At 48.1% G+C, this 25,030-nt stretch overlaps 1 protein-coding gene across 2 annotated transcripts in view; it reads left to right on the top strand.

Moving 5' to 3' along the window:
• SUPT6H (SPT6 homolog, histone chaperone and transcription elongation factor) overlaps positions 1-25,030 on the top strand; it is a 260,364-nt gene that overhangs the window by 136,979 nt on the left and 98,355 nt on the right. For both annotated transcript variants that reach the window (XM_029611011.1, XM_029611012.1), the window contains exons 19-20: positions 1,329-1,446; positions 1,537-1,613. In XM_029611011.1, coding sequence (XP_029466871.1) covers positions 1,329-1,446; positions 1,537-1,613 — 195 coding nt within the window. The remainder of the gene's footprint in view (positions 1-1,328; positions 1,447-1,536; positions 1,614-25,030) is intronic.

Genomic DNA, 25,030 nt, shown 5'->3' on the forward strand with positions numbered 1-25,030 from the left:
GGTGACGCCAAAATTGAAATCTGACTCTGTCTCCATCTGCTGGCAGGGGAGTATAACTCATTAGTCCTGAGTCCATCTGTCTACACTAAGGAAAACGAAATTATCAGGTAAGTAATTTCTTCATTTTCTGTCACTTCTCTTTTAAATTTGGACTGTTTTTTTTGGTGAGGCAGCAATAAAGTGTAAAATGAAAAGGCTAAAGGAGGAGTTGTGTTGCTTAGTGGCTAAGGACCGTGGCAGCAGAAGGGTTAAGGTAAATTGATTATTTACTCTCTCAGATAATAGGAGTACTAGGGGGCATGCCATGAAATTAGTAAGTAGCTCATTTAAAACAAATCAGAGAAAATTATTTTTCACTTAGCGCATAATTAAGCTCTAGAATTCATTGCTTATGGCAGTTAGTGTAACTGGGTTTAAAAAAGGTTTGGGCAAGTTCCTAGAGGAGAAGTCCATAAACTGCTATTAATCAGTAAGAAATAGTAACTTGATCTATTTAATGTTTGGGTATTTGCCAGATACTTGCCAGGTTCTTGTGACTTAGATTGGCCGCTGTTGGACACAGGATGCTGGGCTTGATGGACCCTTGGTATGACCCATTATGGCATATCTTATGTTCTTATGGTTGGGGAGCATAACACATGCATTTGGACTGGTCTGGCTGAAATCAAGGAAAATGTAAATGTTACCATTTCACTGCTACCTTGGGCTGCAACTGTTAAAGATGGCGATACAACCAAGCCTTTATTTCCCTCACCATGATCTCTGAGAGAGTTATAAGTAATTATAAAGCTGAGTGGTTGGTGTGGATGGTGAAGGCCTTCTGCCCCATCCTTTGAAATCCCGGAGTATGGCAGCGCTCTGGTAATGAACAATGGGCAGACTCTGTAGCCCATAATGACCTTTTTCTTCCATCATGTTTCTGTGTTTCTATGAACAGGCAGTACCTCTGAACATGCTGCTGTGTTTGCCTGATGTTTGAGCTCATTCCCTAAAGTTTGGAAGTTTCTCTGTATTTTACTGGCTTCATTTATTGCCAGGTCATTGATAACCAAATAAAATCAGTGTCATAATTCCACTCTTCTACGATATTACAAAGAATCTGATTTGTGTTCCTGCTAGCTAAGGATCCCAGTACCCATTTGATATATTTGTTACCAGGGAAATGGTGACTTCCCTAAAGGTATGAGAGGCAATGGTAGAGGAGAGCCTTGAGTTCATGTCCAGGGCTTTTAATTCCTTGTACAGTGCTGCTCCTAGGGGTAAAGATTTGTGAAGCACTGTTGCATGTGATCTATCTGACCCTATTATGCGTAGCATTTGTTTCCCAGAGACCATCCTGTCTTCTGTGCCCTGGTGAATGGTGAAGGGGAGGTTACAGACTTTCTCCGCTTGCCGTACTTTACCAAGAGAAGAAATGCCTGGAGAGAGGAGGAGCGGGAGCGAAAGGTGAGGGATGCTGTGGGGGGTTAAGGGATGCAGTGTTGCTCATGGGCTCTCTGCACAGAATCTGCAGTCATGCTTATCTCTTTACTCCAGATCCGTGACATGGAAACCCTGAAGAAGTTCCTTCTGAGTAAGAAACCTCATGTGGTAGCAATTGCTGGAGAGAACAGGTATGAGTGATTTCAGCTGTTAGTGCTGCTGCTTTACAGGAAGATTTATTTTTATCCCACAGGAATGGCACATTTACCTGGGGCCTGTGCTCAGAAAATTGACTTGGCTGCCACGAGTAGCTAACGAACCACCAATTGTCTGAGGGATTTTCCCTCTTTGATGTAGAAGTGTGTGTGGCCTTGCTGTATTCATCCTGAGCTTACATGTCTCTGGTTATGATTCTTGTCCTTTATATGCCATGGGAGGGATTTTACAGTGGGTTGTGCAGGTGGAGATGGAAAACAAAAACTTGCTGAACTCACTCTCATATAGCTCTGCTCAGGCACCAGCCAGCCAGTTTTTCTCTGTCTCCATGCATCCGTGCTTGTGGATCTTGGCCTGCTTGGATTGAACAGGCCGGTTTGACCTGCTGAGGTGAAAGCAGTAGCTCCCTCCCTCAGTTGAGTGTGTGAGAACCAATATCAGGTGACAAGCAAAATTAAAAAAGGACAGGAATGAGGTGAAGGCTGCGGCCCTAGCCCTCCTCCAGGCAGCAGAAGAGATCCGTAGGGTAAGGAGGCCTTGGGCTCAGTCCTGCTGCATAGTCCTTCTCCATCTGGTCTTGCTTTCTTCCCTCTACTCTCTCCTTGCCTTTCTTATTTTGCTGGTTTTGTCTGTAGAAAGTTTATTGGGAAAAAAAAAAAGCATGCACTTCAAGCAGTGCTGGGAGCTGGTGCAATCTTTTGCAGGCCGGGCAGCAGACAGCTGCGTTCCCTGTACGTACCCGGATCAGTCCAGACCGTGGGTTGTACCTCCCTTCCAACAGATGGAGACAGAGAAAAACTCGAACGGTGTTCATTAATAACCTGGAGCGCCCTCGTCCCTTCAGTATTTCTCTGTCTCCAGCAGATGAAGGTGGCAGAACCTGCGGTTCCCCAGTCAAGTTTTCTAAGAGGATAGACTATTAGGTTTTCTCCAACCTCTCCCCCTTCACGATGACATGCTGCCCTGAGATGCCATGTTCCTCGGGGCAGCGCTAGCAGAGAGGTGACATTCCTCTGCTTATAAAAAAAAAATAAAATTTCAGGTCGTTGTATTTTCTGAGCGGAGGTTTCTATTTTCATTTACCCGCTCCTGACAGCCTCCGGGGGTGGTTTTTACTTACCTGCTCGGCTTTTCCCCCATGCCACGATCCTCGCGATGCAATGCCTGTGGAGAGCCCAAGACGTGGCTCTCCCGCGAAGGCATATGCTCAAGATGCCTCCCCTGCGGGGAGGGTCCCTCGATGCCGGCCGGTCGTTCCACATCTCGCTCTCAAGCGCGACTGCTCGCTGAAGGGTCTGCCCCGCTCCCGTCTAGCGTGGGAACGGCAGCCATTTTGTTGTCAGAACCAACTGCTCCAACACAGCCAAATGAAGATTCAGACGCCGGATTTTCTTCTTCCCCACCGATTCTAACTCCTGTTCCCTGTACGTACCTGGATCAGTCCAGACCCTGGGTTTTGCCTCCATTCCAGCAGAGGGAGGCAGAGAAAGATTCTACTGACTCTGCCCTATACCCTGGGGTGCCACCTGCAGTCCATCAGTATTTCTCTGTCTCCCAGGGGAGGTGGAGGTGCAAAACCCTGCAGTCTGTGGTAGTTAGTTTTTTTGTCAGAATACTTAGGCATTCTATTTAGTGAGGTTTGTTCTAGGTTTTTTTTATTGGGACTAGTCCTTTAAGATTAAAAAAAAAAAAAAAAAGTGAAGTAGCTTAAGCGGTCTAGTTTTAATTAGCAGCCGCTTCACTGCCTCCCAGGAGGTGGGGAGGTCCTGAGGGGACTAACCCTCCTGGTTCTGAGGCTGCCAGAGTTGGGGAGGTTATTTACCCAGCAATCACTCCTGGCCAGGGTGATACTGGGGGGCCCGGCTCACTCACCGTATTTGGAGCAGCTCCCGGGGCCCGCAGCAATTCAGGGAAAAAAAAAATTTATATTTTTGTTGTGTCAGCAGCTTTTGTAGTTTCTCGCTAACACAGTGCTCAGTAGTGCCGTAGATTTCTTTTTCACATCGGGGTATGTTTTTTTTCCTTTTCTTTTTTGTTCGTGCCATTTTTCAGTTTTTTCTTGATGCTGCGCGGCCTGCCGTGCACGCGGCTCTCAAGGGAGTCTCTGCTCTGCTTGCCTCCCCAGTGGGGAAGGCCCGTCTATTTTAGCCGCAAAGGATGCGAGTCGGCTGGCTCGCGCAGCCCCGAAGCCTCGGTGCAGCTGCACCCTACTCCGGACCCGTTTCGCTGCAGTGCAGGTACGGAAGCTTTGTTGAGTTCGTGCGAGCAGCGACACAGCAGGTCATGCAGGGAGTATCGGATCCTCCTCCCTTGTCACCGTGGCCAGCTGTTCCCGGAGGGGACAAACCGCACAAAGATGCAGCAGGCTCAGATGAGGAGAGCCTCGAGGAGGCCTCAAATTCCTCTTCTTCCTTTTCAGGGGATTTTATCAGGTTCCTGCATAAGGCCTACAAATCCAAGAAGGAGCAAAGGAAGCGCAGAGAGAGTTCCTCTGTGCAGGGTCCGAAGGCCCGGTCCTCCAAACGTTCGAGACCAAGTGGTTTTGGTTCTGATCCAGTTCCAAAGTGTCCTCTTCGCTCAGGGCCGGCTCACTCCACGGTTACTACTTCAGATGGCTCCGACCAGAACCCATTGGATATCGGGGACACGTCCCTGCTGGATGTGGATCTCTGAGGGGATCCTGGTCAGGGTAATAGTTCTGGCCCTTACATAGCGGACGGGGATGATCCCAAAGTGGTCCGCCTTTTTAGGAGGAAGGAACTTAGTCCTTTGATCCCGGCGATTTTAATGGAATTGGGTCTTGAGGCTCCGCAGAAGGACTCTCGGGTGGGAGATATCGATCCATTGTTGCTGGGCCTTAGGGGTCTGACGGCGTCTTTTCCTTTCCATCTTTCTCTCACTGACCTCTTGAACCATGAGTGGGACACTCCTGAATTAGGTCTGAAGGTAGGCCGGGCCATGGACAAGCTATATCCGTTACCGGAGGAGGCCTTGGAGGTTTTGAAGCTCCCCAAGGTAGATGCTGCAGTGTCAGCGGTCACTAAGAGGACAACTATCCCAGTGATGGGAGCCACGGCCTTTAAAGATCTGCAGGACCGGAAATTGGAGGTACAGCTCATGCGAAGTTTTTAGGTTTCCGCACTAGGGATGCGGGCGGCTATGTGTAGCAGCTTGGCTTTGCGAGCAGGGCTGCATTGGGTTCAGTAGTTGCAGAACAATTCTTCCCTCTCTGACGAGGAGGTAGCGCAAGCCGGTCGATTAGAGGCTACTGTAGCCCTCAGTGCAGTTGCTTTATATGATCTTCTCAGGACTTCAGCTCGTTCTATGGTGTCGGCAGTGTCGGCTCGCAGGCTCCTCTGGTTAAGGAATTGGTCAACGGATGCATCTTCAAGGCTCAGTTGGGAGTTCTGCCTTTTAAGGGAAAATTGCTCTTTGGAAAGGACTTAGAAGATATGATCCAGTCCTTAGGAGAGAATAAGATTCACAAACTTCCAGAGGATCGTCCTAGAGCTCGAAGTTCCTTCTCCTCCCTCACTCGTTTTCGGTCTGGTCGAAGATTCCATTCTTCTCGTCCATCGGCTCCGTCTGCAAAGCAGTAGTCTGGCAGGCAGCAGACTTGGTCTCAGTCCTTTCGTGGCCGCCTTTTCGGAAGACCAGGATATCCCCAAGCTGCAGGTGGAGCGAAATCTGCCCAATGAGATAAGGCCGGTCCATTCCCCAATTCCGGTTATAGGAGGCAGGCTGTCTCTGTTTTACGGAGAATGGACCAGATGGATGTCCAGTCACTGCGTTCTCAAGGCGATAAGTCAAGGATACGCTTTAGATTTTGTTTGGCAGCTTCGCATCCGGTTTCTGGTTTCACCGTGTTCTTACCTGGAAAAACGTCAGGCAGTAAAGGACACTCTGTAGCGTCTCAGCGATCTAGGAGCTATTGTTCCATTTCCTTGACTGGAACAACGGAGAGGTAGTTACTCAATTTACTTTGTCGTACCAAAAAAAGAGGGGAGCTTTTCGTCCCGTTGCCTATGGATTCCCAAGTTTCAAATGGAAACCCTCAGGTTAGTCATCGCCTCGGTACACAAAGGAGAGTTTCTTGCGTCTCTGGACCTCACCGAGGCTTATCTTCACATCGGCGTTCGCTCCAATCATCAGAAGTTTCTCAGATTTTGCATTCTTGGTCAGCATTATCAATTCAGGGCTCTCCCGTTAGGATTAGCCACAAATCCCAGAACATTTACCAAGGTAATGGTTGTGGTGGCGGCGCAACTCAGGAAGGTCTTTTGGTCCATCCGTATTTGGACAACTGGTTAATTCAAGCGAAGTCGGAGTCTCTCTGTCGCTCAACAGTCAGCAGAGTCATCGACCTCTTGCAATCCCTAGGTTGGGTGATCAACGAGGACAAGTCACCTAGCTCCCTCTAAGTCACTGGAATTTCTGGGCATTCTATTCGACACTCTTCAGGGACGAGTGTTCCTTCCAGAACATCGCCTTCTCAAGCTGCAAGCACAAATCCGAGTCTTATTGTCCATTCCTATACCACGTGTATGGGATTAATTGAGAGTCCTCTGTTCAATGACATCCACTCTGGAGTTGGTTCCCTGGGCATTTGTGCATATGAGACCACTACAGTCTGCATTGCTTTCCCGATGGAGCCCGGTTTTGGAACAATACTACCTTCCTCTCCCCCTTACAGGGGAGGCTCGATCCAGCTTCGATTGGTGGTTATGAGCGGACAATCTGTGGCGTGGTGTTCCTCAGGAGGTTCCGGAGTGGACTGTAGTCACCACAGAGGCCAGCCTTTCATGCTGGGGGGAGCGGTGTGTCAGCAAACATCTGTTCAGGGACAGAGCGGTATGATTGGTGTTGCAGGCTCTTCTACCTCTCCTTTGGGGAAAGTCGATGCGAATTCTGTCCGACAATGCGACCTCGTTAGTATACATCAACCGCCAGGGAGGAACTCGAAGCCAACTGGTGGCACGGGAGGCGCAACAGCTGGTCAGCCAGTGTGGACAATATTCAAGCCGACTTCCTCAGTCGTCGTCATCTCGACCCAGGGAAGTGGGAACTGTGCGTAGAAGCTTTTCAGCTGATATGCAACAGGTGGTCCAGACCGGCAATGGATCTCATGGCAACCTTCCAGAATTCCAAAGCTCCTCTGTTCTTCAGCCGCCGGAGGGAACGAGGAGCGGAAAGAGTAGACGCTCTGGTGGTTCCTTGGCCGCAGGATGTTCTTCTGTACATGTTTCCCCCCTGGCCACTGATCGGCAAGGTCCTGCGACGGATAGAGGTACAGCGGGCGGAAGTAGTCTTTGTGGCGCCAGAATGGCCATGTCGTCCATAGTTCGTGAATTTGATCAGCCTGGCGCTGGACGGTCCTCTATGATTGTGGGATCTACCATGCCTCCTCTGTCAGGGACCCGTTTGTTTGGAGGAGGTCGAACACTTTTTTTGTCTAGCGTCATGGCTTTTGAAAGGCGCTGGTTAAAGAACAAAGGTTATTCTGATGCTGTGGTGGCTACTCTATTACGTTCTCGTAAACCTTCCACCTCTTTGGCGTATGGAGAGTTTTTGCATCTTGGTGTGTAGATCATCAGTTGGATCCGGCGCAGGCTTCGATATCTGACATTTTGTCTTTTTTGCAAGCTGGTTTGGCGAAAGGCTTGTCCTGCAGTTCCTTATGGGTACAAGTCGCAGCCCTTGGATGCTTTCGGGGTATGATTCGTGGTGTGTCGTTGGCGGAGCATCCGGATGTGACGCGTTTTCTCCGAGGCGCAAAGTATCTGCGGCCTCCGTTTCGGAACCCTTGACCTAAGTGGAGTTTAAATTGGGTTCTCAGGGCTCTCTGCACTGCACCTTTTGAACCCCTCAAACATGCGACTTTGAAAGATCTTATGATGAAGGTGGTTTTTCTTGTGGCAGTTTCTTCGGCTCGTAGAATTTCGGAGTTACAGGCTTTGTCCTGCAGAGAGCCTTTTCTTAGGATTTCTGATGCGGGAGTTTCCTTGCGAACTGTGCCTTCCTTTTTGCCCAAAGTCATTTCTTCTTTTCATCTAAATCAGTTGGTAGAGCTTCCCACTTTTCCGTGTTTAGATCGTACGGATCCTTCCTCCAAGGATCTCAGGAAATTGGATGTGCAACGTGTGCTGTTGGTTATCTCGAAGTTACCAGCAGTTTTCGAATGTCAGATCATTTGTTTGTACTGTGGAGTGGTCTTCGCAAGGATCATAAAGTTTCCAGGGTTACGATTGCTCGCTGGTTGAAGGAGGCCATCCGGTCAGCTTATCTTCCGGCTCGTCAGGATCTTCCGGCAGGTTTGAGGGCTCATTCCACTCGGTCGCAAGCTACGTCATGGGTGGAGTGTCAACAGGTTTCTCCTCAGGAGACTTGTAAGGTGGTGACTTGGAAGTCGCTGCACACTTTTGCTCGTCATTACCGTTTGGATGTCCAGGCTCCGAGTTCGGCAGCCTTCGGAGAGGGTGTTCTCCAAGCGGGACTCTCTGGGTCCCACCTCGCGTAAAACAACTCTGGTAAATCCCAGGGTCTGGACTGATCCAGGTACGTACAGGGAAAGGAAAATTGGTTCTTATCTGCTTATTATCGTTCCTGTAGTACCATGGATCAGTCCAGAGGCCCACCCGTTCTGTCTGTGTGTAGCAATTTTTTTTACGGAGAGTCCGCTCGATTACTGTTTTGGTGTTTAAGCTGCATTTTATGCTGTCTAGTTTCAAAGTTTGATTGTTTATTTTATTTTTATTTATTTATTTATTTGAGTTTTTCTATACCGGCATTCACGGAGATTCGTATCATGTCGGTTTACATAAAACAGGGGTGATCAATACATTATAAACGTGTATAAATATAACATGAGTATACATTTTATATATTTACAAATTATAACAAGTTATAACAGTGCGCAGAAAAAATCAGTTACAATAAAACAAGGATGGTTCTAACTGGGAAAAGAAGAAGAATAAGACGATAGAAATTTAACAAGAATAAGAACGTGTAGTGTTTGGTATGTCCGGTATATGTGTTTGGTATATTTTGAAGGTTCCTAGGGATTCTGCTTCCACTTAGGGTTTGTGAGTAGGCTCGTTTAAGTTAGCCAGTTAATTTTCTTGGTTGGACTTCTGCTTTGATATTGTTCAATACTGAAGGACTGCAGGTGGCACCCCAGGGTATATAGGGCAGAGTCAGTAGAATCTTTCTCTGTCTCCCTCTGCTGGATTGGAGGCAAAACCCAGGGTCTGGACTGATCTATGGTACTACAGGAACAAAAATTAGCAGGTAAGAATCAATTTTCCTTTAACCCCCCGGATCAGGGGGCAACTTCAGGGGTCCTGCCTGACATTCCTCCCTTGGGACCTACTCCCTCCAGGTTTTTCTCAGCTGATTTTGTGCTTCTGCTGCACAATGCTTATTTAGCCAGTTTAAGCCAGCAATAGGATCCAGCTCCAGGCCCCCCTCCTCCCAAAGTGATCAGGTTGCAAGATTCTCTGGATACTACAGGGGTCCCTCAGGGGTCCTCCCAAGTTCGGGTGGTCCCCCATCCTGTTCCCCCTGATCCTTTCCCTCAGGCTCCTCTTTTACCTACATTGCCTGATCCGGACCAAGATGATCCGGCTTCTTACATACAAATGGAAGGAGATGACCCTAGAGTCTTACGCCTATTTCAGAGGGATGAGTTAGACCCCCTCATCCCCCATGTCGTAGCAGAGTTGGATATTGATGCTCCACAGGATCCGCTAGGCACCAGTGCAGGTACTAAGAAGGGGGACCCCGGCCTGCGCCCACCAGCGAAGACATTTCCTTTTCATCCTAGCCTTCTACAGTTGTCCAGAGAATGGGATTCTCCAGAGGCTAGTCTGAGGGTAGACAGGGCTATGGACACGCTCTACCCTCTCCTGGAGGCGTACCTAGATATCCTTAAGGTTCCCAAAGTGGACGCGTCAGTGTCGGCGGTCACAAAAAGGACTACCATTCCGGTGACGGGTGGTGCCGCTCTGCGAGACCTACAGGACCGGAAGCTCGAAGTATACCTCAAGAGGATTTTTTATTTATTTAACGAGTTTTATATGCCGTCATTCGGAATCGTCAAAATAACGCCATCAATAACGGTTTACAAAATATAAGGTTACAGGGATGAGGGGGGATTAAACAGGGTTTCAAGATATAAACTGTTATTAAGCAAAGGGGATAATATGTGTAATGTTCAAGAAAATTTATAGAAACATAGATGTGATGAGTTTCATTTCTTGAAGGAGGATTGGAATGTGAATTAATTTTGTTGTTCATTGGGTGAGTTGGTATGCTTTGTTGAACAGCCAAGGTTTTAGATCTTTTTTTGAAGCTTTTTAGGTTTTCTTGAGTTCTAAGCTCAGTTGGTAGTGAGTTCCAAAGTTTTGGGCTACCAAGGGAGATTGCTCTATTTTGGGTTGAGGTGAGTTGATTTGAGTGCGTTGGTGGTGTTTTTAGGAGTCCCTTATTTGCTGCTCTAAGGTTTCTTCTTGGTGTATGTAGTTGTATATAGGGACTTAGCCAATTTTCTTGTTTTTCGTAGATAATTTTATGTAAAATGGATAGGACTTTGTATTCAATCCTGTATCTAATTGGTAGCCAATGAAGTGCAATGAGTGTTGGAGTGATGTGGTCTTGTTTTTTTGATCCTGTGAGGATTCTTGCAGCCGTGTTCTTCAGGATCTGGAGTAGGCGAATGGTATTTAGAGGAGTAGGAGAGAATTGCAGTAGTCTATGTTGGAGAAAATTAGTAATTGAAGTACTGATCTGAAGTAGTCATTGGGCAAAAAAGGTTTTAGATGACTGAGTGTAAGTAGTTTGTGATAACCATCTTTGATTTTAGTTGAAATATGATTTTTGAAAGAGAGTTCTTTGTCAATAATTACTCCGAGGTTGCGGGCAGAATTGACTGGAGAAATAATTGTGTTTTGGTTCATGGGGTTAAGGGGTGGTATTTGAGGGGAGCTGTTCTTTCTGTCTAGAAATATTAATTCAGTCTTGTCGAAGTTGAGAATGAGTTTTAGGCTGGTTAGTATTTCCTTTATTTTGCTTAGGTAATTGGATGTTAATTTGTATGTTTCTTCTAGAGATTTTTTTATAGGGATTAGTATTTGAATATCATCAGCATAGATGAAGTGTGTTAGATTCATATTTGAAAGGAAGTGGCATAATGGGAGCAGGTAGATGTTAAAGAGCGTCGCTGATAGAGCGGATCCTTGGGGAACTCTGGTGTTAAGGTTGATTTTCTTTCAGAGGGGATCATTAAGTAGTACTTGGTAGGATCTTTGTGATAGGAACGAGGAGAACCATTGAATAGTTGATTTGTTAGCTCCGATTTCAGATAGAAGGTTAATCAAGATTGAGTGGTTTACTGTATCAAAGGCTGCTGATAGGTCGAGCAGGATTAGAAGGAAACTTTGAATTTGGATATACCCGGATATATCCCGAATGACACAAGAGAGACGTAAGAAATTTTTGGCATTCAGGTCTGATGTTGTGGCCAAGGGCTCCAGTTTTAGTCTGAGGTACCCCAGCAAATGTGTAATTAAGCATTTAAATGCGAAATATATTTTCTTTGAACCTGCCCAATTACAGAGGTTTCTTGAGCCCAGTAACCCCCAGAACCTGTAGTTATCGTAGCTAATATAGAAGTTTCTGTTGCATTCTCACGACGGTCTAAATGCTTTGCAAATATGTTTAAATTTCTTGTAAACCGCCATGTTAAATGACTCCCCCACATTTCTTGGAATAGAAGAGAAGAATGTGATGTATGACTGAGTAAGAGATGAAAAGTCTTGTTGTTTAAAATTATATGTTGGAAATTAATCTACGCAATGTATTATATTTGCTGGAAGTGAATATTGAAAATTAATAAATATTAAATTTAAAAAAAAAAAAAGGAAACTTTGGCCTTTTTCAAAACCTTTGAGTACGAAGTCATTCATTGCAAGAAGAAGGGTTTCAGTGTTGAGTTGCTTTCTGAAGCCGAATTGAGAAGGTAGGAGGATGATGTTTTCATCTAGATGATCGGTGAGCCGAGTGTGGACTACTTTTTCAATGATTTTGGCAATGAATGGGAGGTTTGAGATGGGTCGGTAGTTCAGAGGGTTTTCTGGATCAAGATTATTCTTTTTTAGAATGGGTTTTATGATTGCAGATTTTAGGCATTCAGGGTAGTTTCCTTCCTTGAGGGAAAGGTTTACAATTTTGGTTAACGTCTTGGTTATTGGTGGTTCAAGATTTTTTATTGTTGTAATGGATATGGCATCAATTGGGTGTTTAGCTGGGTTCATTTTTTTAATGATCATTTGGATTTCTAAGGAAGATGCTGTTTCAAAGTTGGACCAGGTTTTTGTTTGAATGTTCAGAAATTTCTGGTCTTGTGAGTCATTTTTTAGGTTGTTCTTTATAAGGATATTGATTTTTTCATTAAAGAAGTTTGCAAAGTCATTGCTGTTGATCTTTGGTGTTGAAAGTGATTGATTGTCGTAGGATGATTTTGTTAGGCTTTTTACTATGTTGAAGAGCATCTTAGGGTTTTGTTGATATTTAGTTATTTTTTTTGGTGTAGAAGTCTTTTTTTTGTTTTATGGATGAGTTTTTTGTAGTATTCTTTGAGGTATCTGCATTGGGAGTCAGGGCTGCAGTTTGTAGCTCCCTCATGCAAAGCGCAGGTCTTAGATGGGTCCAACAACTCCTCAGTACTCAAGATCTGCCACAGAGAGAAGCGCAGCAGGCAGAGCACCTGGAAGCGGTGATAGGTTATGGAGCAGATGCTCTGTATGATCTCCTCTGTATGCTAGCCAGATCAATGGTATCAGCAGTCTCTGCTAGGCGCCTCCTCTGGCTCCGTAACTGGTCGGCGGATTCTTCTTCCAAGACTCAGCTGGGATCTCTCCTCTTCAAAGGCAAGTTATTGTTTGGTGAGGATCTAGAGCAGATCATCAAATCCCTGGGGGAGAACAAGGTGCATAAACTGCTGGAGGATCGTCCACGGGTCTCCAGGGTGTTCAACTCCACTAGAAGCCATTTCCAGGGACAGCAGCATTTTTGTCAGACAAAACCGGCCTCACAAAGACCACATTCTTCACGGTCACAGTCCTGGTCCAATTCCTTTCGTGGACGGAGACCAACTCGTGAGAGCCTCTCTCAAGGGGCCCCTTCCAAATCTACCCAATGAAGGACCGCTGGCCCACTCCTTGACGCCCAGAATAGGGGGACGTCCCTCCCTCTTCTACGAGGAGTGGGTCAAGATTATATCAGACCAATGGGTTCTGGATATTCTAAAGCACGGCTACGCTTTAGAATTTGCTCAACCCCTAAGAGACAGGTTCCTCTTCTCGCCCTGCAGCCCAATGACAAAGCAACAGATAGTACGTCAGACGCTCAATAGGCTCCTGGATTTGGGGGCCATCCTCCCGGTGCCTCTGACAGAGCACGGTTTAGGCCATTATTCCGTCTACTTCGTGGTTCCCAAAAAGGAAGGCTCATTCCATCCAATTTTGGATCTCAAGATGGTCAGCAGGGCCCTCAAGGTTCCATACTTCAGGATGGAAACATTACGCTCCATCATAGCGGCAGTACATCAGGGGGAATTCCTAGCCTCCTTGTTGCTTACAGAGGCTTATCTTCACATCTCCATCTTCAAGGAGCATCAGCGCTTCCTTCACTTCAAGATCCTCGGTCAGCATTTCCAATTTCAAGCCCTACCTTTCGGTCTAGTGACCGCTCCCCGCACCTTCACCAAGGTCATGGTGGTGGTGGTGGCAGCAGCTCTACGGAGGGAGGGGATCCTAGTCCACCCCTACCTGGACGATTGGCTCATTCGAGCAAAGTCCTTGGAACTTTGCCAGCAGGCAGTAGACAGTCTTGCACCTCCTCTGCTCTCTGGGATGGGTAGTCAATTTTGCCAAAAGCACCCTCATTCCCTCTCAGATGCTCGACCTTTTGGGAGCACGGTTCGACACCAACCTGGGCAAAGTTTTTCTTCGTCAAAACCACACTCGGACTCTTATTTTTCAGGTACAGCACCTCCATTGTCTTCCACTTCCCACAGTCTGGGACTATCTCCAGGTCCTGGGCTCCATGGCGTCAACTATAGACTTAGTTCCCCTGGGCTTTTGCGCATATGCGACCTTTGCAGAGAGCGTTACTTTCCCGATGGAAGCCAGCGTCTCAGATGTTTCAAGCTCTCCTATCGCTGCCGGAAGTTGCCAAGGGCAGTCTAAGCTGGTGGCTGAGCCTGGATCACTTGCTACAGGGAGTGGACTTGGAGATCCCAGATTGGGTGCTCATTACCATGGATGCCAGCCTCTCCGGTTGGTGGGCTGTATGTCAAACGCAATCGGCGCAGGGGCAATGGACGTCAGTGCAAGCAACGTGGCTGATCAATTGTCTGGAAACCAGAGCAGTCCGTCTCGCGTTGAGGCGTTTTCTCCCCCTAGTTCATCGTCGAGCTGTAAGGATTCTCTCCAACAACGCAACCACAGTAGCGTACATCAACCATCAAGGAGGAACAAAGAGCCAACATGTCTCGGGAGATGGACAAGTTGATGGCATGGGCGGAACTACACCTCTCCCGCCTAGCGGCGTCACACATAGTGAGGGTGGACAATGTTCAAGCAGATTTCCTAAGCCGTCAACGCATAGATCCCGGAGAGTGGGGAACTCTCCGAGGAAGCAGTAGCGCTTCTCTTCAACCGATGGTGGACCCCCCCATCTGGATCTGATGGCCACTCAGAATAATGCGAAGGCCCCGCACTTCTTCAGTCGCAGAAGGGAGCATGGTGCAGAAAGAGTGGATGCTCTAGTTCTTCCATGGCCACGGGACATCATACTATATGTGTTCCCGCCATGGCCCCTGATGGGAAAGGTACTACGGTGAATAGAGATTCACCAAGGATCAGTCATTCTAGTGGCACCGGAATGGCCATGAAGACTGTGGTTTGCAGACCTAGTCAACCTCATGGTGGACGGCCCACTCCATCTAGGGCATCTTCTGAACCTCTTGCGGCAGGGTCTGGTATTTTTCGACCTGGCAGATCGCTTCTGTCTTGCGCCCTGGCTTTTGAGAGGCACAGGTTGAGAAGAAGAGGTTACCCAGAGGGAGTTATTTCCCCTCTCCTCAAAGCTAGAAAAACTTCCAATTCTATCTCCTACATCCGAGTTTGGAAGGTTTTTGAGGCCTGGTGTGATACCATGGGTGTGGTTCCACGTCACGCTTCAGTAGCTCTTCTTTCCTACAGTGGGGTCTGGAGAAAGGATTAGCTTGCAATTCTCTAAGATTGTAAGTGGCAGCTCTTGGTTCCCTCATACGTCACCTGGATGGAACTTCTCTAGCATCACATCCTGACATTGTCCGGTTTCTAAAGGGGGGTGATGCACATCAAGCCACCAGTCCAAGCCTTGTGCCCCTCTTGGAGCTTCAACTTGGTTCTTCGGATTCTCTGCGGCCCACCTTTTGAGCCAATACGAAGAGCTACCCTCAAGGATCTCTCTCAAGACAGTCTTCCTGGTGTCTATTTGTTCTGCCCGCAGGATCTCTAAAATTCAAGCTTTGTCGTGCAGAGAGCCCTATCTCTGATTCACAGACTCGGGAGTTTCCTTACACACAGTTCCATCTTTCTTACTGAAGGTGGTCCCGGCCTTCTACTTAAATCAGTCAGTTGAGCTTCCAGGACGATGATTCTAGAGAATTGAGATGGCTCGATGTCAAGCACATCCTTATTTGCTATCTGGAGGTTACCAATGATTTCTGATTATCGGATCATCTGTTTCTCCTGTGGAGTGGTCCCAAGAGAAGGGACCAAGGTTTCAGAGTAGTTAAATCACAAGCAGATTGTGATAAATTGCAGGAAGACCTTGTGAGACTGGAAAATTGGGCATCCAAATGGCAGATGAAATTTAATGTGGATAAGTGCAAGGTGATGCATATAGGGAAAAATAACCCATGCTATAATTACACAATGTTGGGTTCCATATTAGGTGCTACAACCCAAGAAAGAGATCTAGGCGTCATAGTGGATAACACATTGAAATTGTCAGTTCAGTGTGCTGCGGCAGTCAAAAAAGCAAACAGAATGTTGGGAATTATTAGAAAGGGAATGGTGAACAAAATGGAAAATGTCATAATGCCTCTGTATGGCTCCATGGTGAGACCGCAACTTGAATACTGTGTACAATTCTGGTCGCCGCATCTCAAAAAAGATATAATTGCGATGGAGAAGGTACAGAGAAGGACTACCAAAATGATAAGGGGAATGGAACAGCTCCCCTATGAGGAAAGACTAAAGAGGTTAGGACTTTTCAGCTTGGAGAAAAGACAGCTGAGGGGGGTTATGATAGAGGTGTTTAAAATCATGAGAGGTCTAGAACAGGTAGATGTGAATAAGTTATTTACTCTTTCGGATAATAGAAAGACTAGGGGGCACTCCATGAAGTTAGCATGGGGCACATTTAAAACTAATCTGAGAGAGTTCTTTTTTACTCAACGCACAATTAAACTCTGGAATTTGTTGCCAGAGGATGTGGTTAGTGCAGTTAGTATAGCTGTGTTTAAAAAAGGATTGGATAAGTTCTTGGAGGAGAAGTCCATTACCTGCTATTAAGTTCACCTAGAGAATAGCCACTGCCATTAGCAACAGTAACATGGAATAGACTTAGTTTTGGGGTACTTGCCAGGTTCTTATGGCCTGGATTGGCCACTGTTGGAAACAGGATGCTGGGCTTGATGGACCCTTGGTCTGACCCAGTATGGCATATTCTTATGTTCTTATGTTCTAAGACCACAATTGCTCGCTGGTTGAAGGAAACAATCTCTTCAGCGTACATCTGTGCTGGCCGGCAAACTCCAGTGGGCATAAAAGCGCATTCTCTTCGTCCTCAAGTAGCCTCCTGGGCTGAAAACCAAGCGGTCTCTCTGCAGGAGATATGCAGGGAAGCTTCCTGGCGATCGTTACACATCTTCGCACGTCACTATTGTTTAAATCTCCAATCCTTTAGCTTCCCAGGGAGTAGGCAGGTCCTGAGGGGGCCATCCTCCCTGGTATTGAGGCTTCGCTGTTAGGGGTTGAGAATCCTGCTTTACAGCACGGTCCTTCACAGGGGGTGATACTAGAGAGCCCGGCTCACTTACCCCGGGACAATCAGGACCCGTTTGCTTCTTCAAGAGCAGGTCACTCAGTGGCTGCGGTTTAAGCGCACATTTGTTCCCTGCTGCAGCCACCGAATTTTAACCACTGCTGCCGTTTTCTTCCCGCCACGGCTGCCCGGGATAGTAAAAAAAAAAAAGTTAAAATAAGAATTACTTGGCTGCTTGGCAATGCCTCGTGGCGCGGCCTTCTCGCGATGGCTTGTGTGCGTGGGCTGCCTTCCTGGAGGCGAAGGCATGTCAGGAGCAGTCAGGGGAGCCGGTTCACGGCCCCGAGGGGGCTTGGCAGCATTAGAGCGTTCACGGCAACTGCAGGCAGACCCATTCCAGCTGAGCGCAGGAATGGAGGTCATTTTGGCCACGTTTCGCGCACTGGAACTAGTTGCTGAGGGGGGAGGGAATTCCCTCCTCCTCTTTCCCCTTAACCTGAGGCCCCCGGGGGATGCTGTCATCCCACTAAATCTCCTGGACTGGCAGAGGAGGGCCCAGAGGGGGCCTCAGACTCCTCCTCAGATTCTTTTTCCTCTGACTTTGTATTATTGCTGCATAAAGCCTTTTAAGGCCAGGAGGGCAGTTCGTAAGCGTTCTAGTGGACATGTGGTCCAGGAGCCCAGTGGTCCAGATACCCATAAGGGCAAAAAGGCTCACTCAACAAAGGCAGCAGGGGTTCCGAAAGCCAGGAGAGGGCTATGGACTTGTCCACGGGAGGATTTATCGTCCCAGGACTCGGAACAGGACATCCCGGATCCTAGTGGGGCATCTCAGGAGAAACAGCTGGACGATGACCAGGATCTGCTTACCAATCCTGGAGGCCCACAAATTGTGGAAGGAGATGAACCTAAGGTGGTCTGCCTTTCCCGTAGGGATGAGTTGGGTCCCTTAATTCCGGCCATTCTGGAGGAGCTGGGTATTGAAACCCCTCCAGAGGATTCTCGCATGGGTTTGGTGGATCCGGTCATATTGGGCCTGCGTGGTCCAGCTAAGTCGTTCCGCTTTCATCTCTCAGTTACGGACTTGTTGTTCCAAGAATGGGATACCCCTGACCTGGGTTTGAAGGTCAGTAAGGCTATGGACAAATTATATCCCTTACCAGAGGAGGTGTTGGACCTGCTAAGAGTTCCAAAGGTAGATGCAGCCGTATCTGCTGTCACAAAAAAAGACCCCATCCCTGTTACGGGGGCGACAGCTCTCAAGGATTTCCAGGATCAGAAATTGGAGGTGCAGCTCAAAAAGATCTTTGAGGTGTCTGCGCTAGGGGTCAGAGCTGCAATGTGTAGTAGTTTTTCCTTGAGAGCAGGCCTGCACTGGGTTCAGCACCTACAAAATAGCACTACCTTAACAGAGCAAGAGGCGATGCAAGCGAGACGCCTTGAAGCGGCGATCGCTTATAGTGCAGATTCTCTGTATGACCTTTTGCGTACTTCCGCCAGGTCTATGGTTTCAGCGATTTCAGCCCAACAACTTCTCTGGCTGAGGAATTGGTCTGCGGATGTGTCTTCCAAGGCTCAATTGGACTCGTTGCCTTTTAAGGGAAAACTGCTCTTTGGGAAAGACCTGGAGGACATGATTCAATCCTTGGGTGAGAACAAGATTCACCGGCTACCTGAGGATCGGCCAAAGTCAAGGGGTGTGGTTTCGGCTCACTCTCGCTTCTGGGGGAATCTCAGGTTCCGTTTGTCCCGGTCTTCTGGATCTTCCTTTCGACAGCCAGCAGGAAGACAACAGTCCTAGTCCCAGTCCTTTCGAGGTCGGCACTTCGACAGACCAGGGGCTCAGCAGTCCTCCGGTGGACTCAAGTCCTCCCAATGATGTGAGGCCAGTCCATTCCTCTGTTCCAGTGGTGGGAGGCAGACTGTCTCAATTTTACGAGGAGTGAGCCACTCTGACATCCGATCAGTGGGTACTCACTGTGATAAGGCAAGGCTACGCGTTAGATTTTGTACGGCGCCTTCCAGATCGGTTTCTCGTCTCCCCATGCTTGTACGTCGTGAAGTGCCGGGCGGTAAAGGATACATTACAGTGTCTCCTTGACTTTGGGGCAATTGTACCGGTTCTGTTAGCAGAACAGCGTGGTGCCCAAGAAAGAGGGCACCTTCCCCGCCCATTCTTGACTTAAAAAGAGTAAACAAACGCCTTTGGATTCCACGGTTTTGCATGGAAACTTTGAGATCGGTCATCGCATCGGTGCAAAAGGGAGAGTTCTTGGCGTCTCTAGATCTCACGGAAGCGTACCTGCACAACGGCATCTGGTCAGACCACCAGAAATTCCTGAGGTTTGCCATCCTGGTACGACATTTCCAGTTTTGGCCTCGCCACGGTGCCCAGGACCTTTACCAAGATATTGGTGGTTGTAGCGGCTCAGCTTCGGAAAGAAGGTTTCTTCATTCATCCGTATCTCGACGATTGGTAGATTCATGCAAAGTCGGAAGTGCTATGCAATGCGGCGATCCATCGGGTGGTTCAACTATTGGAATCGCTCGGATGGGTGATAAACTTTGCCAAGAGTCGCTTGATTCCTTCTCAGTCCTTGGAATTTCTAGGGGCCTCGTTCGATACACGGATCGGCCAGGTTTTTCTGACGGAGGAACGCATTACCAAACTGCAGGAGCAGATTTGAAATTTATTGGACTATCACCCTCCCAAAGTCCGGGATTATTTGTGGGTCCTTGGATCGATGGTGTCCACCCCCGAGTTGGTCCCCTGGGCCTTTGCTCGTATGAGGCCTCTGCAATCAGTGTTACTTTCCCATTGGAGTCCAGTATCAGAGGAATTTCATCTCCCCCTGCCTCTTACAGACTCTACTTGTTCCAGTCTAGACTAGTGGCTCAACTCGGTCCATTTGAGCCGCGGGGTATCCTTGGAAGTTCCTGAGTGGACAGTGGTCACTACGGATGCCAGTCTCTCTGGCTGGAGAGCAGTGTGTCAGGACAAGTCTGTACAGGGCCAGAGGTCAAAGGAGGAATCTCAGTGGTCGATCAATCAGTTGGAGACCAGAGCGGTCAGATTAGCTCTGCAGGCCCTACAGTCAAGACTGCAAGGGAGGTCGGTCAGAATTTTATCCGATAATGCGACCACAGTAGCTACATGAATCGGCAAGGGGGAACCAGGAGTCGTCCAGTGGCGAGCGAAGCACAGCAGTTGATCCTCTGGGCAGAACAACATTTACTCAGCCTGGCACCCCCTCACATCGACAGTTTTCAGGCCGACTTCCTCAGTCGCATCTGGCTCGATCCCGGAGAGTGGGAACTCTCTCCGGAGGCGTTCAATCTCATCTGCGAAAGGTGGTCCAGACCCAGTATGGACCTCATGGCAACGTTTCGCAATGCCAAGGCTCCTCGTTTCTTCAGTCGTCGCTGCGAGACAGGAGCGGAGACGCCCTAGTTCTAGCCTGGCCACAAAACGTGCTTCTGTGCATGTTTCCACCATGGCCTTTAATCGGCAAAGTGCTGCGATGCATAGAATCTCATCCGTCGGAGGTGATTTTGGTGGCTCCGGAGTAGCCAACGGCACCCGTGGTTTGCGAATTTGGTCAACCTTGTGGTGGACGGACCCCTCCGGCTGACAGACCTCTCGAATCTTCTTCAACAGGGGCCCGTTTGTTTTGAAGAGGCAGATCACTTTTGTCTAGCGGCATGGCTTTTGAAAGGCAGCGTTTAAAGAGCAAGGGTTACTCGGACACAGTGGTGGCTACTCTCTTGCGGTCTAGGAAGCCCTCCACTTCCCTGGCCTATGTCAGGGTTTGGGGGATTTTTGAATCGTGGTGCCAGGGTCAGGGTGTGGTTCCTACTGCTGCCTTGGTCTCACATATTTTATCCTTCTTACAAGCGGGTCTTGCAAAGGCCCTTTCATGCAGTTCGTTGCGGGTCTAGGTGGTAGCTCTCGGCTGTTTCCGCGGTAAGGTTGGTGGAGCACCGTTGGCTGCGCATCCTGATATCACTTGTTTTCTCCGAGGTGCTAAGCATTTACATCCACCAGTCCGACTCCCTTGTCCGTCATGGAGTTTGAACCTGGTGCTCAAGGACCTGAGTGGAGTGCCCTTTGAACCAATGAAAAGGGCTACGCTAAAGGATCTTACGTTAAAGACGGTTTTTCTGGTGACTATTTCTTCAGCTCGCCGAGTGTTGGAACTTCAAGCAGAGAACCCTTCCTGAGGATTTCGGATTCGGGGGTTTCTTTACGAACGGTTCCGTCCTTTCTTCCAAAAGTGGTATCCTCCTTTCATTTGAATCGGTCTGTGGAGCTCCCGTCCTTTCCGGTCTTAGATCGTTCCGATCCCAAGTCGAGAGATCTGAGGAAGCTGGACGTGTGTCACATTCTCTTGCGTTATTTGGAGGTTACTAATAGCTTCCGGATGTCAGATCATCTATTTGTTTTGTGCAGTGGACGCAACCGTGGGCCCAGGGCTACTGTAGCCCGCTGGTTGAAAGAGGCTATTGCTTCGGCGTATCTGCTTCAAGGCCATATGCTCCCATTTGGGCTGCGAGCACATTCCACCCGTTCGTAGGCAACTTCGTGGACAGAATGTCAACAAGTGTCACCGCAGGAGATTTGTAGGGCGGCTACATGGAAGTCGTCGTACACCTTTGCGAAGTATTACCGGTTGAATGTCCAAGCCCCAGACTCTGGGGGTTTTGGGGAAGCTGTGATCCAAATGGGACTCTCGGGGTCCCACCCTAATTAGGAGAGCTCTGGTACATCCCAGGAGTCTGGACTGATCTGGGTACGTACAGGGAAAAGAAAATTGGTTCTTATCTGCTAATTTTCATTCCTGTAGTACCATGGATCAGTCCAGAGTCTCGCCGTTTCTTTACAGTACTTGTTGTTTAGCGAGTCCGCTAGTCTACTTTAAAAGAAAATTTTTTTTCTGCAGAATTACTTAGACTTCCTTGTATGCTCACGGGTTCTGTTTGTCTTGAGGTCTGTGAGCAGGTTAGCTGCCAGTTCCTTTCCCCGCAATTATGGGGCTGTTAAATTGTTCTGATGGTTTCTTTAATTCTGCTTTGTTACATATAAATACTGACAGACTGTAGGTGGCACCTCAGGATATAGGGCAGAGTCGGTCAAATTTCTCTGTCTCCATCTGCTGGTGGGGAAGCAAAACCCAGGAGTCTGGACTGATCCATGGTACTACAGGAACGAAAATTAGCAGGTAAGAACCAATTTTCTTTTCCAAGGAATGCTTGTATCCTTCCAGGAGGAAGAAGGGAAGAAGGCAGATGGATGGAGAAGGCGGTGAGAACAGGTCTCCTTCAGGAGACTCAGATGGGGAGTCAGAATCCTTGGGTGGGGATCCCAACAATCCACTATTGGAAGAGGAGGAGATTGCCCTAGATGCTGAGCCTCATAAAACTATGCTGCGGCTTTTTCACAGACCGGTTAGAAGGAAAGGCAATGAAAGTTATGTCAGACAGCTCATTCAAGTCTCTCTAGAAATGGATGTCTTTCTGCCATGGGTGGAACTTCATTTACAGGCACTATCAGCCTCCCATATAGCAGGAGTAGACAACAAGCAGACGGATTATCTGTCGTCACAAGTTGGATCTGGGAGAATGGGAACTAGCTCCCGAAGTGTTTTGTCTTATCGTGGACCTAATGGCGACTCGCAAGAATGTGAAAGTGGAAAGATTTCACAGTCGGACAAGGAATGTTCAAGCTCTCGGAGTGGGTGACCTAGTCCAGGCATTACCACAAGAGAAGTTACTCTATGTATTTCCACTGTGGCCCACGACTGGCTGTTTGTTGCAGTAGAAACGTGACATTTATTTATTTATTTTTGGTTTTTTATATACCGGAAGTTCCTGTATACAATACATATCACTCCGGTTCACATTTAACAGAGATAACTATCGCCGGGGAGGCAGTTTACATGGAACATATCGAATATAATGAACGGATAATAATCAAAGTACAATCTTGTGGCCTCTGGTGGCCTGGATTGGCCACGCAGGCCATAGTACGCAGATCTGTGTCATCTTCTGATGGGGGGGATCTTTGGCAACTCCCTCTTCTTGGGGGGGGGGGGGGGGGGGGGGAGGTTGTTACAGCAAGGACCAATTTTGCACGACAGTCCGAGTCAGTTTTGTCTTACGGTTTGGCCCTTGAGAGGTCTAAGCTCTTAAAGTGAGGTTACTCGGGCCTTGGTGGAAACGCTTATGAGAGCGTGCAAGTTTTCCACCTCCTTGGCATATATTCACGTTTGGCGGGTGTTTGAAAATTGATGTCAGAATCATGCTTCTTTGCCCACTTCCATGCCTGCTCCCTTAATCTTGGAATTTTTACATGACGGTCTGAGTAAGGGATTAGCTTTGAATACCTCGAAGGTGTAGGTGGGTGTTATTGGGGCCGCATGCAGAGGAAACCGTTCTCTTCTCAACCAGACGCTTCTAGATTCTTGAGGGGAATAAAACATCTTAGACCTCCCTTGCGTTTCCCAGTACCCTTGTGGAATTTGAATCTGGTTCAAGTCTGACCTTTTGTCCTCTCCAGGGTATTTCCTTGTGGTTACTGACGCTGAAGATTGTTTTTGGTCGCTATTTGTTCTGTAAGGTGGATTTCAGAATTGCAAACCTTGTCATGCAGAGATCCTTTTTTGATTATCATTCCAGATAAGTGCAGATTCGGTTGGAATCTGCCTTTCTTCCGAAGATAAGGATATGGATGGTCAGGAATACAGGAAATTGCAGCCGATGGACATGCGGTGGCGTCTATTGCGTTATCTGGAGGTTACAAGCAAGTTTTGGAAATCTGATAGGCTTTTCGTTCACTGGGGGGGGAGAAGGGGGAGGCAGCTTCTCAGGGCATGGTGGCTCGTTGGATTAAGGAAGTAGTGTCTGCACATTATGTGGATTCCGGAAAGTCTCTTCCGAGTCAAGTTGGAGCATATTCAACCCTGGCTGGGCAGAATTACGTTTGCTTTCTCCAGCAGAGATTTGTAGAGTAATGACGTGGTCTTCTTTGCATATGTTTGCCAGGTATTACCAACTGGATGTGGCAGCTCGGGAGGATTCTGGCTTTGCCAGGGCAGTGCTGCTTGAGCCTCAGGCAGCCTCCCACCTTTGGGGACAGAGCTTTGTTACATCCCATTGGTGTGGACTGGTTTGCTTGGATGAAGAGGAAGGTGACATTTCTTCTTACCTGATAATTTCCTTTCCTCGAAGTAAGGCAAGCCAGTCCACCTTCCTGTCCGGGGCTGTCTTGAAGTGGCCGACTTTCTTCTGTGATGCTAGATCAGGGGTCAGGAACCTATGGCTCGGGAGCCAGATATGGCTCTTTTGATGGCTGAATCTGGCTCGCAGACAAATCTTTAATAAAAAAGTAAAAATCTAACAAAACCCCCCATCCTCCTGACGTCCCCCAAGACCTCCAAAATTAATTTAATACAACCCCCACCCTCCTGACCCCCCCCCCCCCCCAAGACCTGCCAAAAGTCCCTGCTGGTCCAGCGGGGGTCCAGGAGCAGTCCGGGATCGATCTCCTGGACTTGGGCTGTCGGCTGCCAGTAGTCAAAATGGCGCCGACGGCCCTTTGCCCTTACTATGTCACAGGGGCTACCGCCGCCATTGGTCAACCCCAGTGACATAGTGAGGGCAAAGGGCCATCGGCGCCATTTTGACTACTGGCAGCAGACAGCCCAAGTCCAGGAGATCGATCCTGGACCCCCGCTGGACCACCAGGGACTTTTGGCAGGTCTTGGGGGGGTCAGGAGGGTGGGGGTTGTAGTAAATTAATTTTGGAGGTCTTGGGGGGGCGTCAGGAGGGTGGGGGGTTTGTTAGATTTTTACTTTTTTATTAAAGATTTGTCTGCGAGCCCTGGATCCCCGCTGGATCACCAGGGACTTTTGGCAGGTCTTGGGGGGGGGGGGTTTAGGAGGATGGGGGGTTGTAGTAAATTAATTTGGCAGGTCTTGGGGGCGTCAGGAGAGTAGGGGGTTGTAGTTAGTATGGCTCTCATGGAATTACATTTTAAAATATGTGGCGTTCATGGCTCTCTCAGCCAAAAAGGTTCCCGACCCCTGTGCTAGATCCTTGTCCAGAAAGGAATGAGGTTCCAGGATCTTTCATGCAGCTGGACTCCCACAAATTGGGTGAGTTCCGTTCTTCTCAGCTACTCTGATTGATTTAAAGGACTATCGTTAGTGGAACTTAGCCCAGTATTTCTGTTAAAAAAAAAAAAAAAAAAATTAAAAGAATCCACAAGGTTCAGTTGAATAGAATGCAATATTAATG

This window comes from Rhinatrema bivittatum, chromosome 8, assembly GCF_901001135.1.
Source record: "Rhinatrema bivittatum chromosome 8, aRhiBiv1.1, whole genome shotgun sequence".
Taxonomy (NCBI): Eukaryota; Metazoa; Chordata; class Amphibia; order Gymnophiona; family Rhinatrematidae; genus Rhinatrema; species Rhinatrema bivittatum.